This window comes from Podarcis gaigeae (genome assembly GCF_964106915.1).
Source record: "Podarcis gaigeae genome assembly, chromosome: 5".
Classification (NCBI taxonomy): Eukaryota; Metazoa; Chordata; class Lepidosauria; order Squamata; family Lacertidae; genus Podarcis; species Podarcis gaigeae.
This window is the reverse complement of record NC_139681.1, coordinates 34912084-34930801: the sequence shown is the minus strand read 5'-3', so window position 1 is coordinate 34930801 and position 18718 is coordinate 34912084. Positions and strand designations below refer to the sequence as shown.

At 41.1% G+C, this 18718-nt stretch overlaps 1 protein-coding gene across 25 annotated transcripts in view; it reads right to left on the bottom strand.

The window, feature by feature from the left end:
* The window catches only part of PCDH15 (protocadherin related 15), a 649118-nt gene that overhangs the window by 177428 nt on the left and 452972 nt on the right, over nucleotides 1-18718 (bottom strand). For all 25 annotated transcript variants that reach the window (XR_014564822.1, XM_083740648.1, XM_083740659.1 and 22 more), the window contains 2 exons: nucleotides 17658-17766; nucleotides 9108-9220 (listed from right to left, as the gene is read on the bottom strand). Coding sequence is in view for 24 of the 25 variants with exons in the window: in XM_083740648.1 (XP_083596774.1) it covers nucleotides 9108-9220; nucleotides 17658-17766 (222 nt within the window). In the remaining variant the exon portion in view is untranslated. The remainder of the gene's footprint in view (nucleotides 1-9107; nucleotides 9221-17657; nucleotides 17767-18718) is intronic.

Sequence of the window (18718 nt, the reverse complement as noted above, 5' to 3'; positions counted from 1 at the left end):
TCACAATTTCTTGATTGAACCGCTCGGCTTCTCTTCAGTTCTAGCTTCTGAACCAGCTCATGGCAGGATCTAGGGCCTAATGGAGACCTTAAATGCAGCACCTGAGTTGAACCTTGGTCACTATTGTCCTATCTTGGTGCGTTAGGGAAATGGAGGGCAGCAACACTGAGGGTCTTGTGTCGAGCACTGTCAAAGGGGCAAGTCAAAAAGAGCCCAATTAAAGATTGAGACCAGGCCTAATTGGATCTTGGGGGCTGGGATGGATGCCAGAAACTTCATAGCCTATTTAGGATTCCATCCTATGACTATAAATCTCAGCATCACCCATCAAATAATAAATATCTCCTTGGCGAGTAAGGAAAAAATTACTGACTGCATCACTGCTGCACATTCTAAATTATGTAGTAAAAAACACCACCTCGTTCATTTTAAAGGATAACCATTAATTCTAAATATCAAAGTCTACTCCAATTAAACACCAGCTGTGTCAGAAATAGGTAGAAAATGCTGATATGGTATTTTTGAACTCTTCCTACTTCCTCACCACTACATCTATGCACACACACAGAGAAGGAGGGTGGGGGTGGGGAGGCAGATAGGATGGCCAGGTTTTAAAAAATCTGTGTCAATCAGAAACATACTTAGAGGAAAATTGATTACACTCAATTCCTCCCCTACTAGAGATCATTTAACCACAAATAATCAATGTAATGAACCTGTCACTTTCATGAGATGAGATTGTGCAAGTATTTAATATGGGGGGGGGGGTGCCTGTGTGCGTTCGTGCGCACAAACACAAACACATGCATACACAGACACCTATGTTAAATATATATTTTCTTTTCTTGCTGCCCAAATTCAGTGCTGATCCAAACATCTCCCTTTCCTTGTGCTATAGGAGGGCAAAATTATCTGGACACAATACTAAGGGCTGACTTATCGTACAGAGGGCAGGAATGACATAATCATGTTGCTCTCTTGCATCAACAGCAGCAAAGGCTTATGGGTTTTTTGTTTTGCTTAAAAAAAAAGTAAACTGAGATCTCCTTCAATAAATGTGCCAGGAATAGGAAACTGTATAGCATTTTAGTTGTATTTGCCTTTAAGCTTCCATATAATTAACTCTCATCACCCTCAATTTTGCCAATGCTGCCTGGGGAAGATGACAGTGGGAGTCCAACAATATCTGGAGGGCCATAGATTCCCCAACCTTGATTTGTTTGAAGTTCCTGGACATTTTTGCCAACAGAGGTGCAAGATCAGGACAAGAAATTATGCAATACAGTGGTACCTCAGGTTAAGTACTTAATTTGTTCTGGAGGTCCGTACTTAACCTGAAACTGTTTTTAACCTGAAGCACCACTTTAGCTAATGGGGCCCGCTGCACCGCTGGAGCACGATTTCTATTCTTATCCTGAAGCAAAGTTCTTAACCTGAAGCACTATTTCTGGGTTAGCAGAGTCTGTAACCTGAAGCGCATGTAACCTGAAGCATATGTAACCTGAGATACCACTGTACACAGAATGATGTGCTTCTATACCTCTCCTTATTTGTCCAACATTTTAAACACCAGCATGGCCACAAGGAACAGGTAACTGTTAGGTAATTATAAAGCAAAAAGGACATTTAATAATAATAATAATAATTTTTTATTTATACCCCGCCCTCCCCAGCTAAGGCCGGGCTCAGAGCGGCTTACAAGCAACAATAAAAACAAGATGAATGATTACAACTTAAAAACGAAAATAAAATACAACATTAAAATAATGGAACATTAAAATATTAAAATGTAGCCTCATCGCAGGAGGAGAAGGAAAAGAAAAAAGAAAGAGAGGGAGGGAAGGAATCAAACTGGCTCCAAGCCAAAGGCCAGGCTGAACAACTCTGTCTTACAGGCCCTGCGGAAAGAAATCAGACCCTGCAGGGCCCTGGTCTCATGAGGCAGAGAGTTCCACCAGGCCGGAGCCAGTGTTGAAAAGGCCCTGGCTCTGGTTGAAGCCAATCTAACTTCATTAGGGCGTGGGACCACTAGGGTGTTGTTATTTATAGACCTTGAGGCTCTCCGTGGGGCATACCAGGAGAGGCGGTCCCATAGGTACGAGGGTCCTAGGCCGTGAAGGGCTTTAAAGGTCAAAAGCAGCACCTTAAATCTGACCCTGTACTCCACCAGGAGCCAGTGCAGCTTGAAAAGCACTGGGTGAATATGCTCCCATGGCAGAGACCCCGTGAGGAGCCTCACTGCAGCATTCTGTACCCGCTGGAGTTTCTGGGACAGCTTCAAGGGCAGCCCCGTGTAGAGCGAATTACAGTAGTCAAGCCTGGAGATGACAGTCGCATGGATCACTGTGGCCAGGTCGGGGCGGGAAAGGTAAGGGACCAACTGCTTGATGCGGCAAAGGTGAAAAAAGGTCGCCTTGGCTGTTGCTGTAACTTGCGCGTCAAGGATTACACCCAAACTCTTAACGGAAGGCAATGGCACTAATTGGGCCTCCGCAAGAGAAGGGAGTTGGTCCCTCATTCCCATGCCATCCTGACCTAGCCATAGGACCTCTGTCTTCGAAGGATTTAGTTTCAATCGGCTCCCACGAAACCATCCAACCACAGCTTCCAAGCATCTGGTCAGTGTGTTTGGGGCCGAGTCGGTGTAGCCATCCATCAGCAGATAGAGCTGAGTGTCATCAGAATATTGGTGACAGTCCAGCCCTAAGTTCCGGATAATCTGGGCAAGGGGGCGCATAAAGATGTTAAAAAGCACCGGGGAGAGAATTGCGCCCTGCGGCACTCCACACACCAAGGAGTGGGCCGACGACATTTCCCTCCCTAGTGCCACCCTCTGTCCCTGACCAGAGATAAAAGAGCACAACCAGTTACGGGCTATGCCCTGTATCCCCACGTCTGCGAGGCGGTGGTCCAGAAGATCATGATTGACCATGTCAAAGGCTGCTGACAAATCTAAAAGGATCAGCAGCCCTGACCCGCCTCGATCCAGTTGTCTACGGAGATCATCTGTTAGGGCAACCAGAGCCGTCTCCGTCCCAAAACCAGGATGGAAACCAGACTGAAATGGATCTAATGCCGATGTTTCCTCCAGAAACCTACCAAGCTGTTCAGCAACTGCTCTCTCAATTACCTTACCCAGGTATGGAAGATTTGAAACTGGGCGGTAATTGGATAGGTCTAAGGGATCTAATGAAGTTTTCTTTAAGACTGGACACACCACTGCTTAGAGTCCAAAACATAGGATTAATGTTTGTTGAATAATATAACACCAAAACTGCAGTGGAGGAGAGATGGTGCACATTTCAGGGGGACAAGTAGCAGATGTGAGATGGGGGTGTCAATTTCCAGTAGGAAAACAGTGGTCCTAATCCTGTTTGGGATCCCACCATGGTGTTGCTTTAACTGAGACTGCGACTGCCCATGGCTGCTTTTGGTAAGGAAAGAGACATGGCCAGTCTAACCAAAGACATGGTCTGAAGAAGTTGAGTTTAGTCTTTGCTTTGAGGTTAGTGAGAGCTGGGAAAACCACGTCTACTTTTGCTTCTCCAAAACGAAGACATTGCATCAGCTGTACTCAGAATTCTGCATTTATTTACTGTATTGTTTGAAAATACCCATTTCATTTCTGATCTGTTGGCTAACTGAATATTTCCTATCAAATTGCCGCTCAGTAAATACCCAGGTTGGGACACAGGTGGCGCTGTGGGTTAAAGCCTCAGCGCCTAGGACTTGCCGATCGAAAGGTCGGTGGTTCGAATCCCTGCGGCGGGGTGCACTCCCGCTGCTCGGTCCCAGCACCTGCCAACCTAGCAGTTCAAAAGCACCTCCAGGTGCAAGTAGATAAATAGGGACCGCTTACCAGCGGGAAGGTAAACGGCGTTTCCGTGTGCGGCTCTGGCTCGCCAGATGCAGCTTTGTCACGCTGGCCACATGACCCGGAAGTGTCTCTGGACAGCGCTGGCCCCTGGCCTCTTAAGTGAGATGGGCGCACAACCCCAGAGTCTGTCAAGACTGGCCCGTACGGGCAGGGGTACCTTTACCTTAAATACCCAGGTTGCTAACACTACAGTAGAGAAGTGTCTGCTTGGTTTTTTAAAAAACTAAATGTTCACAACTAAGGAATGCACTGAAACGTTTTAATGACCAGTTCAGACCTACTGGAGATCAACAAAGAACTGCACATAACAAAAAGATACATTTTCTTGTCTAGGAAAGTGAAAGGAAATAACTGATTATTCAACAAATCAGAAGCTATGTAATATTTATAAAGAATTTGAAAATAAAATTTGGGCCAAAATTTATGCTTGCCAAATGCCTCCTGAGATCAGGGTGGGATGCTTTTATTGCTCTTCAAGCCTGACCTTGAAGGAAGTTTTGTGCTTTGATGAGAAACAAAAAGTCTCCAATTAATATTCATCTGGCTGAATTTATACCTTTCCCTATACTAATAAGATCAAATGCTGACAGAAGGGTCAACTAATGCTGAATATAATATATCTATATATATCCTGAGCATATTTAAGGGCGACAAGATGTAAGAACTGTTCATTAGGGGGCCTTTCCTCTCTAAGCCAGCCTATATGCCAATAGTTCTACTATGGCAATTTCTAAGTATTCTAAGTACTTAGCACATATTTTTACCCACAGTGCTAATCTACCTGACATTTAGAAGACATCTGAAGGCAGCACTGTTTAGGGAAGTTTTTAATGACTGATGTTTTACTGTATTTTTAATCTCTTGTTGGAAGTGCCTAGAGTGGCTGGGGAAACCCAGCCAGATGGGCAGGATATAAGTAATTATTATTATTATTATTATTATTATTATTATTATTATTAGTCAAATTCACTGCAGATATATAAAAGCTAGCATGTGCTCAAACCGTCTCTCTTGCTGCCTAACATGCTCAGAAGTGCCTCCCAGAACTTCTGCACGAGGACACCTCTCCTACTTCCATCAAATCCCTCTTCAAAACCCAACTTTTCTGTCAAGCCTTTGGGCTGGGCAAACCCCACTAGTTCTCATGTCTTACTGAAACTAAGCTTGCAATCAAGCAAGAGCATATGTCAAATGCATATTCTTTTTGCCTAGTTTATCACTGCCTCCGGTTCTTGACCCTTCCTGTGTTATCTTCCCTGTGTCGAACTCTACACTGTAAGCTCCATTGGGCAGCGAGTTGCTCTCTTGGACTCTGCGCAGAGATGGCTCTATACAAATTAACAACAATAATCAGAGGTCAGATTAATCAATCTGATTAAGGAAATTTGGAAGCCTTAAAACACAAGCAATAGAGACAATGTAAAGCAAAGTATCCTTTCCAATCTAATGATTCTGCCTTTGTATCTTTCACAATAAGTAGGCAGGGTCCCCTCCTTTGCAAAGCGGTCCTTTACACCTGTTCCTTCAGTTTACCTCACTCGCCACTCAACCAAATCCAACCTTAATTAGGTAGCCAGTGCAATTAAGTAGGGGTCATTGTTACTAACGAAGTTCAGGAGTCCCTCACAGACCTAAAGCTGCAAAGGGAAAGGAGCTAAAAACAATTCACTGCCTTTTCCCTTCCCAGCCCCACATAATAATCATGGATTATCAAAGCAAAGCAAAGCAAAGCACAGTACACACACACACACACACACACACACACACACACACACACACACACTGTTAATCAGGATTGTAATGAAAACTCTTATCATGTTTTGAAATTTGTTGGCTGCAACACAGAAGCAAAATTTTCACCAATCTATGTAAGCCTTTATTATAAAACAAGATGCTAGTTCAGTATGGCTTTTTCATTCTGTGTTGTGGTTTTTGCTCTATGCTAATAGCCAGGGAGTTTGTCATGCTCCCACACTGATGTGTTAGTACATGGCATCATGCATTCATGGGCTGATTCAGCTGAAGTAACATGTTTCTCCTACTTAGGCTCAGGGCTGCAGTGATAGAGCAGCTTTCACACTGTGTTCCACACAGGCTATCCATCATCCCAGGCTGGCCCAGGGCATTTTCCTGTCCGAGACAGAACAAGTCAAGGTGCACAGTCCCCAAAGCTGGCCAGGTTATTTTGGTATATATGACAGAGAAGCATACAGGCACTACTCCAAGAGTAAAAAAATAAACTAAATTAAGGAGCTAACAATTTCCTAACCTTTCATGATACCCTAGAATAGATCAACTGCCTGTTAGCAACCTCACTTTGCCTAATGGCAGGGCTGGTCCTGTGAAGTGTCACCCCTTTACTAGATTTTTTCAGGAAAGCGGTTTTAGAAGAGAAAAGTGCTTAGGGGGTTCAGGTGATATTTAACCTGTCACCAACCCGACAAGGCAAGGAACCAGTCAAACTACTTAGAGCCACCAAGTTTTGTACACAGAGAATAATTCTCAAAAAAAATTCATTGACTTATGGTCAATTGATCCTTCACAGAAGGCTCAGAATGATTCTATACTATCTTAAGAATAATACAAGTGGGATCTGCAACAAAATGTTGCAGTATACTCCAGTCATTACTAGCTGGTTGACACCTTCTTCCTTTCAGGATACTCTACTCCATTATTCCTTACCTCTATCCCATCCAACAATCAGTCAGCATTCCATGACCTCTTGGTATGCTCAAACTTTGCCAGACCATTTCCTTCTCTCTCTCTCTCTCTCTCTCTCTCTCTCTCTCTCTCTCCCTCTCTCTATCTATCTATCTATCTATCTCACCCACACACACTTCTGCAAACCTTTGTTCTTCCACCAAATTATGGTACTATTTGGCCTATATGAGGATTGGCACTCAGTTAACTGAGATATCTGTTAGTATGTATAATTCCCAACATAGAAAACATTGAAAAGTGAGCTTACACATCTGCTTTTCAACACAATTATAGCAATATTCATTCACTGAATACTACAGCAGAGGTTCACAAAAATATAACAGAAAATTAATCCAAAATAATTTATCACATGAAGTATAAATTCAAGGCAACAACTTGTAATGGAAGTAGGGTAGAAGCTTTCCCCAAGATAAGGACAAAGACTTTAAGATGGAAATGGATGGGGGAAAATTTTGGGGGGCAGTATCATTAAAATTTGTACAGAAAACTTATTAATGCTGGTGCTACTTGGCTTTATGAATAGGTTTGCCTTCATATATAAAGAGAGATATTTTGTTGAGTTACACACTACAAAACACAAGCCCAGATAAGCAAATTTGCCACAGCTTAATGGAACTTTCGACACTGTTGTGCTAAATGATACTATTCAAGCATGTGGCATATTATTAGTCTTACAGATTGATACCCTTGCTTATTATCCACTCAACTACTCACCAACCATGGTAATTCGAATCTAATAATGCCTGTAAAAATTCCATTAATAATATAGCCAGTTATTAAGGTACTACAATGTGGCCATGGGAAATTGGTAGGGTTTTTTCTTTTAAAGATTGTTATAGAGTTACTTAGCACCAATCCCCAGTTATTTTTTCCAGTAAAAACTAACAGGTATTTGTGAATGTGGGTCCGAGCACTCAAATGTGTGAAAGCATTTGTCTTAACTAATGTCTATGCACACCTGAAGCATTCAAATAAGAGAAGTAGTCTAACAACTAAGTCATGGAAATGAATTGTTCAATAAATTCCCTATAATTAGTGGCATCAATAGCTGTCACATTTCTTAATATGGTTGTATATGTATATACAGATGAAGAGAGAGAGAGAGAGAGAGAGAGCATATATTTACCATACTCAAATGGTAATCATCACCTTAAACAGCATAAAACCATTGATACAGACAGTATATACTCGGTGTCCCTTGAAGCTTATATGGGTTTGACAGAATATACTGTGTACCCTCTCCTCTCCCATGGCCTCTAGGATATCCTCCCAGGCACCATAGGACTGCAGCCTCAGAGTGGACACAGGTAAGAACTGTCCCCACTACATTCAGAATGAGATTCTTCATGGTTGTCTGTAGGGGAAAATCCCAAGTTACAATGAACTGTTTAACTTCCATTTTGTCAGCAACTGTGATTTCAGGGTCTTTTCATGAAGCATGAATATCTAGGGTATGCTGGATTCTCTGACAAGCGCTCAGAGCCCATGGTGAAGTGGCAACAGAAAAAGTGCTATCTACTGGGGGAAATGGCTGCCTGAAGCTGCAATCATATGTATGTCGACTCAGAATAAGTCTTATTGAATTCAGCGTAACTAACTCCCAACTAAGAATATACAGAATTGCAAGCTAAGCCTCTCTACGGAATGAATGAAGCAATTTTCACTTCTAGCTTGTTACTTAAAATATTGAGTTTTAAAATCCCACACAGTCCTCCACATGAAATCAAATCTATAAATGTCAAAGAAAAAATATATTCAGGCATGTCTCAGACAAAGCTTGGGGTTTGTATTTTCTCCGAAAAACACAAGACAGAAAATCAAAACATGGTAGCCACAAGAGACTAACGTTAGGTGTGGGGAAGTCCTTTGAATGGCTTAATAATGCCTAACTTTGTATTGAATTATGGTCAGTAAAATTTATTGCAATATATAAAGGTGGTTGTAAAAATTACATTTTGTAACAAATATTTCAGGCACAACCCAGCAAAAGTTCATTTTGATTTTGGTAATCCTGTACATATTTACTTGGGCTACAAGTAAAATTGATCTCAGAGGGACTTGCTTCTGAGTTAACATGCATAAACATTGGGCAGCCTTCCATAACCTGGTGCCATCCAAATATTTTGGACTGCAACTCCAGTCCCAGCCAGCATAGCTAATGGTCAAGAATCATGAGAATTTTAATCCAAAACATCATAATGGAGAAGACCGATTTGGGACAGAAGGTTCACTGAATGTAATGAACTGAAACTAAATGCCAGCAAATGTTTGCTGGATGCCAAGTTCAGTGTGTTTTCTCCCATGCAACATTATTGTCAAAGCAATTACAATGATATAGATCAGTTACTTCTAACATGGCATTGAATTTAACTTACACCTTACTGCTAGAAGAATCTTTGCTTATAAGTTGACTGTTCCCTTTTTTGTATAAGGAATCCTCACATTCTCCATGGACACTGCTACTTAGTAATGTACAAACACATGGAAATGAGAGTTCAGTTGAAATTACCTTAATAACCAAATCAAATTTCTGGTGCAAATCCCTGTTTATTGGCTTTAGGAGGCTGAGTACAGCAGTTGTCGCATTCATACTGAAATACTGTGAATAATCCTCAGGAGTCCCTGCAAAAAGACAGCGAGGTTTGAATAGATAATTGAGAAGAAGGATCAGCATGGAAAATCACAACTTTATTTTAAATATATATTAACTCAAATAATCAATAAAGAAATAATTAAAAACAAAAAACAAAAGAAATACCATAGTGTGAATATTCGATAGAGCTGCGTATAAGAAACCCTTCTTTCTTTTTGACCTTGATCACCATGTTTAATAGGTTTGGGGTGCCTCAAGAGACTTTATTTTTTCATAAAAGAGATGAGTAGAAATGCCAGCATGCTAATATTTGAAGTGGAGAACACTTGATCAGCAGCTTTTATATCAAGCCATCGGAAGCTCCATTATATGGAATCAAGCCATTGTTCCACATCAACTTGTAAGGTCTACAGCAACTGGCAGTGGCTTTCAAGGGTTTCAGCAGTCTTTCCCAGTCCTACTTGGAGATTCTGGGCCTTGATCTGGGGAACTTCTGCATGCAAAACATGTGCTCCTTTACTGCACTACAGTCCTCCCCCCTGTAATTCCTCCCAATGTTCCTGAAACATTCTTACTCCTTACAACATAGAATATGTATGGCATTTCCAAAAGCTGTAAAATTGCACACAAGAAAAGTGCAGAAAAATGTTATTACTTCATTCATACATACTTTTTTTGTTCAAGGGGAGGGATGGAATAACAACTCTGAATGAAAACAAGAATAAAGATGACATCTATTTGCAATGTAACAAGAGAGAGAACTTTCACACAATCTTACTTCTTTCCTGCAGGAAACAATTTTCTAGAACAATTTCTTAGAAGGATTACTTTACAGCAGCGTACCCCATCTCTCCCAGCGCATCCGCACTTAGGCGTTTTAACAATTATACCCCTTGCTGTGCTGGAGATCTGTGTATAGAGCTCACCCATGCACAGAGCAGATGAATGTCTCTATCCATTGCACACAAAAATAAGAGAGGGGGAAAGAGTGAGTTATCTTCATCGCTGTCTTTAGGGTCTTCCATACAGAGTGATTCCGTTTCAGAAAGAGGATCTTCTTTTCTAGTTGCAAAATGATAGTATAGATTGCTGAGATTTGATCGGTAATGAAACGTATTGCAGGCTGCATCAAACTGCAAAGCATTTCCTAGGGTTGGTAAGTGAAACACCATTCTGATAAATGCTTTTGGGTGCACTTAGTTTTAGGGACACCAAATAGCCCTCCTGAATTCAGCTAGACATACATTCTGTTCCTTCACAACACCCCTAGAAGAGGCACAGGCTCTATCCAGATGGACTTTTAGATCTCCCCAGAAGGAAGAATACTAAAGCAGTGCTTCTGACATGATGTACCTACAGCATCAGTTCCAGCTCTTGATTCTGTAGTCAGGAAGAGCAGAGCAGGTCTCCTAGTAGTTCAGAGCTGCAGCAGGCCTTATGTAGAAGCTCTTATAGGGAACAGTGAATAGAAGCACTGTTGGCCTATAATTACAAGGTCTTATAATTGTAAAATGGATTCCTTGGCTGGTATAGCTGATTTCTCTGCAATTTATTTCTTGGGTGAAAGCTGAGTAGTAGTCAGAGGTTAACTCCTTGCCTGAAACCCTCACATCACACATTCAAGACCTATTGTGGGCTCTGGTCTGAACATGTGGGAAAAAACAGGCAGAAAAGTGTCTCTGTGCAGCATCAGTACATTTAAACTTCTTTTGGAATTGTGCTTCTTACTATGCACATAGCGAACGAAAGCCTATGAAAAAGTGCATGATGCGGTATGTTAATAAACCAATAACTCATGGTTGTAGCTGAATGCAAAGCTAGCACAGAATGGAGTGAGGGGTGCATGGATGTATATGCTGAAAGTATGAATAATACAATGATTGGTAATGCTGGCCTTCGTTAGTGCTACTATAATGAGAAGCGAAATAAATGGATGTTATTGTAAATTGTGTGTTTTCATCTGGAAAACACTACAGTATCCACCAAAGCTTACAGGAAGTGTGGGCTCTGTTAGGAAATTCTCATCCCATAGGAGATTTGCCACTCAATCTTCTCTCTCTCCCTCCCCATACCCCTCTCTCTTTCTGCAGAACTGCCGACAGTGGAGATGACTAACCTTGAAAAGAGCCTAGAGAAATTCACATTGTATGCTAAAACGAGTCCTGATTGTCTTTGTCAGAATGAAAGCCATGCCTTTCTGTGAATGGAAACTATCAAGCTATTGTAGAAATTAAATAAATGGAAAAGGGAATAGAGCAGCTGTATTCTATTGCATACTCGAAAGCAGTAAGTCAATTGTTCCGTATGTCTGGTGGCTAAAATTCAGACAAGAATAAGGCTGACTGTTGCAATGCTAGAAAATCTGTTATGCAGAGCAGTTCTAAGGATACAAGTATGGAAAGGAAATAGCATCCGAAATAGTCCTTCATAAGTACTGGCTATTTCTGAGTACAGTTAACTTCTTAGATAAGGTGGGATTGAATTATTCAATTTTGTATGGATAAGTCTAACAGTTTAAAATTAAAATAAAGGTTAATTTAATTGCTGACTATTCACTATAGAATTGTGTTTTGAAAAATGCTCAATCTATATCCCCCTACAGTTTCAATCTAGCTTGTCACCTTGGCAATGTTAAGTTATGGCACAGAGAAGGGATTGATCATTAGAAAACATTAGTTTATAAATGATGAAGCTGTACGATGTAATCAAATTGCTGGAATTAAACAGTCTATGAGTACCAGTATTTCCACCAGTATTTACAGACAGAAAGAGAGATAGACAGATTTAAATCAGAAACAAATAATAGATTGCATACAGAGTTAGAGGAGCGAACTGGGAGTTCTATTCATGCAACCTCCCTTTGCTTGGTTTTGCCCACTCTTCCATTTTTCCGCTCTGAGAGCAGCCAAGGACTCTGAAACAGTGGGAAAGAACCAGCTATATCGGGAAGAACATGTAAGCTGTGGAGATGCTGAATATGAACCCAGTCCCTGTGTCCAAGCCTGAGTCTGTCAGTCAAGAGTTGGGCCCCAAAGAGAGCATCTTTCTTTTCATAAGGAAAAGATGCCTGCTAGTAGTTGTAGCCAGTGTGGAGTAGTGGTTAAAGCAGGCATAGGCAAATTCAGCCCTCCAGATGTTATGGGACTACAACTCCCATCATCCCTAGCTAACATCCCTAGAGATGTTAGACTCCCCTTGTTGTCTTTCCACCAGCAGGAGAAGACTTTCTTGTTCCAACAGCCTTTGGGGAATGGACTGCTTTTAATGAAAGGGCTGGTGCCGTGCTGTTTTTATTTTAATTATTCGTATGGTTTTCATAGATTTATCTCTACACTTTTAATTCTATCAATATTTAAATGTGTTTCAATCATTGTTTTTGCCCTATACTTTAGCTGTTCTAATTTTGTAATCTGCAAGCTGCCTTGTCATTGGAAAAGCCAGGGTATTAATAATAATAATAATAATAATAATAATTATTATTATTATTATTATTATTATTATTGTTGTTGTTGTTGTTGTTGTTAATCACAATTATTTGAACCTGTTATTGATATTTTTGAAAAATTGATACTTCTCCCCCTCCACCACAAACAATTGTTTTTCCTTATCTTCTTTAATGCTTTGTCATGCTCCATCCATAATTTATTCATGTTAAAAAATCCTTTAAACACACACACACACACACACACCACAAACTCAACTGGTGCCATTTCCCAATGACAACACAGAAAAGAGTGATGGCCGGAAACGTTTGCCGCTGCACCCATGCAAATTGCTCTGGAGAAGTGGCAGTTGTAACAATGGACACAGCTGGGCACAAATGCTATTTCTTCCATGGGGCTTCTCTGCACGGGGGATTTTCCAGTTTCTGAACCAGCCGTACGCTAGATGAAATGCGAACACGCACCAAGCCAACCATAATTAGTACATCAAATGGACTGAGAAGCCCGAAATGTTCCTGCTCTACAAATGCAGCTGTGGCATAATGAACTGTCTGCTCATCTCCATTTTCTTGTTATTCTTAGCAAAATATGACAGACTATGATATTATAGCAATCAGGATATGAGACATCCGAACAGCAACAGGGGCTTAACTAATAAGCAGAAATGTATGAGGAAAGAAGGAAAGAAAGAAGGAAAGAAGGAAGGAAAGAAAGAAAGTTAGTTTTTACAGGGCAACTGGATATGCGGCAAGGAAGATGAAAGAGATCACAAAAATGTACTTGAATCGCTTAGGCGTGCAATTACGTAAATTGCTCAATAAGGATAAGAGGGGTTGTAATCTTCTCCACATTTTAAATGATCATCTCCTAGGGCTCAGACACCTATTGGAATGCTCTGATAAAAGGAAGTGCTGCAGAAATGCCACTTCAGCTGATAAAAACAGAACTCTCTATGAAAAACAGTAGTTTGGGATTACGACATAGCACCTACTAGCAAATCTTGGAAGGCTTATGGTTTGTAGCACATTGACAGAACAACATTTTTTTTAAAAAAAACCAGCATTCATTTTTTCTTTTACTTTGGAAGAGAGCACACTGTGGGAGATGGCAAACAGTTACTGGCTGGCATTATATTCAGTTGGAGGCCGGAGTATTGGGACATGGCCTCTGAACAATTCAAGACAACCATGTCTTTCCAAAGACTTTCACAACCAAAGTATTCCTCAAACTGGGATTTCTGGGCTTCTCCTAAGCTCACAATGAGTCCCTGTTACAGGAATCAACACTTGACCAGTTCTTGAAAGTTGCAAAACCAAGTGCTAGCTCAGGCAATGCCAATATAGTAGGTACCCTACTGATAATGTTGGACTACATCTCTCATCATTCCTCACCATTGGCCATGCTAGGTCAGGCTGATGGAAATTAGAGTCCAACAACATCCCGAAGTACCCAGGTTGGCTAGATGTTGAGAGGAGCAGCCATTTTTGTATACAGTATTTAACAAAGCACCCTGATACATTCAGCCAGGTAGATATGAAACCTACCTCACCAGACACACAACCTGGTGAGGAAATTAAACCTAATAAAACATTTCTTCCAAGTCACCAGTGAAATGGTGCTTGATTACCCTTGGTTACCTTCATTCAGTTAACTTTCACAACATAACATACCATGTTTATTACTTCCACTTCTTTACTACTTCTGCTGCCTTTCGACTTGCACTAGAATGGACTGGTTCTATGAGGGCAACAAAGGATCATGACCATGATTCCCACTGGCTCTTTAGTAGGTATAGGCAGTATCCAACACACCTGTTCCATCAGCACGAGAGACTTGCAGTAGCAGGATGGAGATTTCCCTTCCTCTCCTTTCCCCTATAGCTCCCTGTTGAGTTGGGGGAACCCTTTGGGGAAGATTTGGAGGGGTGGGGAAGAGGAAACAGAGGGGGTGCTGCAGAAGTGGAAATCTGTTGCTGCTGCTTTTGAATAGGATTCAACCCTAGGGGAAGAGATTCAGCTATCAAGCCCCATCAGCAGAGACCCTGCATAGGAATCCAGCCTTAATATAGCTGATTGCCTAATAATACTAGTTTTACTGCATAATTTTGGAAACCCTGTTTTGAAAACTTTGGACAATACGACCAATAAGAATTAAATATTTGGGTGAACTGTATTGATGTGTCTCGGTGTACTGTTTTTTATGTTGTAGATGGTAGCATCCAATCTTACAGACAGGAAAAAGAAGAAAAGTCAAAGCAAAAGCAAAAATCTCTACAGCAAGAGTTTTTAGGACAGGGTAAGAAAAGGGTGACTTTCAAATTTGATTTTTAAAATTTAAATTGGATTCTTTAAAAATTCATGATACAGTCTCATTTTTATATAAAAAAGCTTATTTAAACTGAAATCTGAATTTAATACAAACTTAGTTTCAAAAACTGAATCTGTGATTATTTTTTTAAATGAAACACAGCAAATACAGTGGTACCTCAGGTTAAGTACTTAATTCATTCCGGAGGTCCGTTCTTAACCTGAAGCACTACTTTAGCTAATAGGGCCTCCTACTGCTGCTGCCGCACTGCCAGAGCACAATTTCTGTTCTCATCCTGAAGCAAAGTTCTTAACCTGAAGCAATATTTCTGAGTTAGCGGAGTCTGTAACCTGAAGCGTATGTACCACTGTAGACTGGTTTTGTTCCTGCATGTTCACTGGGGAAATATATATCATTTTTTGAGATCGAGGATTATAAATGAGATGGAATAAATACGGTATTTTTGTATTTATCAGTATGGGTTTCCTACCGGAAGCAAGGAACTCCAAAAACACCATAGGCCTTAAGTTCCAGGATACTCCGTCCTGTACCTCATTAGGAGTAACTACTGAACCCACCTGAGTAATATTTATTCCACACTTGGGGGACCTGTCACCCTCCAGAGGTTTTGGGACTCTAGCTTCCATGAGTCCCAGCAAATACAGCCATTGTTGGGAGCAATAGCTGGAGGTCCACTGGTTCATCTTCCCTGCTTTACGCCCTCTAACTACCTGATCACTGTAAACTGCTCAGTTTCCAAATTATGAAGATTCATGACTCTTCCAATCAAATAGCTTATGTCCAGTCTAGGATGATTGGCACATCAGGCAATTGGTCTTGCTTAATGTTCTTTGATGTGAACAGAGAGCATCCAAAAGACATCTTGCAATTATGTGCGTGTGCACAAAGGCTCTCTCTCACACACAAACACATATACACTCAAAAGATAGTACAAAAGACATAGGATAGCATGATAAATATCTCACACTCCTCAGTATCATAAAGCCTTTATTTAATTGCAAACCAATATGCTTTAATTGGAACTAATTAGTACTCATGTTTGTCCCGAAAATAGACAGTTTGTTCAGAAAACAGACAGTGTATAACATGGAAAACCTGATTTAAATCAATTATTCAAATCAGTTCCCCACCGCCAACCCGGTTATTTAAGTCTTGATTTCTATTATTCATTTAAACCGCCTTCATTCAAATTATTCCACCCTGCTTTAGAATCCTTGCTTTGCTATAATTAAATGACCCACCTTTAATTCCAAATGGAATATCTTTATATGTGATAGTCTCAGCTCCTACACACATACCAGAATCCTATTATACCTCAGGTTAATCACTATGTCCCAGTTACTGGACAGTTCAAGCATGAATAAGCTCTATGCAATTTAGTAGTTTATCTTTGTTTCAAACTTACCCGACCGCCCAGTTTTACACTGCTGCAGAGGCTTCTGCCACAGAAGCTGAAGCAGCATTCTTTAACTTGGCCCTCCCATCTCTCCTTACTGCATCAAGTCTTTGGGGCAACATCACATCCACACATGACATGATGCTCAATGCTGCAGGTGGTCTTGTGAATGACCAACCTATGCCCTTGAGCAGCTAAATTTGCATCAGTGCAAATGCTGATGCTTCTTTAATTATTCCATTGCAATGGAACATCTGAGGACCTATTTATCTACTTGCACCTTGATGTGCTTTCGAACTGATTGGTTTGCAGGAGCAGGGACTGAGCAACGGGAGCTCACACTGTCGAGGGGATTTGAACCGCCAACCTTCTGATCGGCAAGCCCTAGGCTCTGTGCTTTAACCCACAGCGCCACCCACTGAAATTGTGGTACCTCCAGCAGTGCACCGATGAAGAAACAGCAATAACTGGCTATCCACAGTAACGGGGAAAAGATTAAAATGGAGGACGAGGAATTGAGGAACACAAGGACATAGGCTATTTGTCCATCTAGCCCAGGGCTGGGGAATGTGTGGCTCTCCAGATGCTTTTGAGCTGTAAACCCCATAAGTCCTAAACACTGCTCATACTGGCTGTGGCTGATGGTAGTTGGAGTCCCACAGCATTTGAAGGGTGACAGGTTCCCATGTCTGATCTAGCCCAATATTGCCTACTGTGACTGACCTCAGCTCTACAGGGGCTCAAGTTGAAGTCTTTTCCATCATCTCTAACCAGCCCTTTTCACTGGAAATTCCAGGAAGAGAACTTAGAACTTCTGAGTATGAGCTTTATGGCTGAGCTACTATCACTCCCGTAACCCTATGAACTATTCATGAGCTACTTTTCCTATGCCCCCCAAAAAATAAAATCATGGCAACCAAAGAATCTAACATAAGGGGTTTTTGTTGTTGTTACGCCTCTTATTTTTCTTTTATCAGCCCAACATAGTCTAGCAGCAAAATCTATGTATATGGACAAGCATTTCATTGGATTCATCTAATGTAATTGCTTCATTATTCTGAGGCAAAAACAAAACCCTTCCAAAAGAAAGCTAAATCTTCAAACAGCAGCAATCCAATTTGGAATAAACAACCACAAGAAGAAACCGCACAGTAAAACACTTGCCTAGAACAATAGCAGCTATCACATCAGACACAGCATGAATCTGTTATTAGGTTTCTGCGCCCCACTTAATCTTTGCCTGCCTGCTGATAATACAGTGTTTGATTGTAAAAGATAGTGAGGTAATCAAATACCAACCAACTAAGATGGAATAGAGGATCCCTGGCCGATCTGAAGGAGGCTGGATGTTTCGGTCCTGATCTATAGCTTGTATAGTTGGCGTGACATTGATTGGGTTCACACGTGCCTGGAATGAAAGTTAAACACATTATAACAGAATATTTACAAAGTGGGTTCTACTTAATAGTAACTAAGGTTAACTTGTGTATCGAATCCCTATAAAATAATGCCCTAGTGGTAGACAGATGGCATACAGTTGCACAAGCATATCATTTTGCAATACTTTTAAACAATTGAAACTAACAGGAAATTTTCTATTGGTTCACAATTGGATATGCAGTCACCACTTATCTGGGTTTTGTTCACTTTGGTAAAGAGACTTAAGGTGTTCCTGGAGTGTTCAAGTTTATATACAATCATGCAAATTGAGTATCGGAGGAGGCAGTTCAATACTCTCACATAGCAAGTCTTTTGCCCCAACATCAGTTCTCGAAGGAGAGACACTACTAGCAAGATCTGTGTTTGATGCATCTGAAGTTTGGAATAAGGACACAGATCTTGCTTATATCACCTGAGAGTGCAAAGGTATGCCATCTACTCCTCCACCCCAGTGCTCTGATGGGTTTCACATTCCTGGGAAGTTTCTGCAATTTCATGGCTATTGGTTTCCATTTGATTTGAGAAAACTGATTAGTACCACAACTCTGGCATTACGTACTTCATTGTCCTCCCTTTTGAAAGTTTTACCCATTTTTAGACTGCAGGTCCCCTTCATGGATCACTGCCTTGCCGTGGCGAAGGGGCTTGAAGAACTCAGAGAAGCTATGAACTATGCCGAGCAGGGCACCCAAAATGAACAGGTCATAGTGGAGAGTTTTGACCAAACGTGATCCACCTAGAGGAGGAACCGGCAAGCCACTCCAGTATCCCTGCCAAGAAAACTCCATGGACAAAGACAACAGGCATATAAAAGATATGACGCTGGAAGATGAGCCCCTCAGGTTGGAAGGCGTCCAACATGCTACTGGGGAAGAGCGGAGGGCAAGTACAAGTAGATCCAGAACTGATGAAGCGGCTGG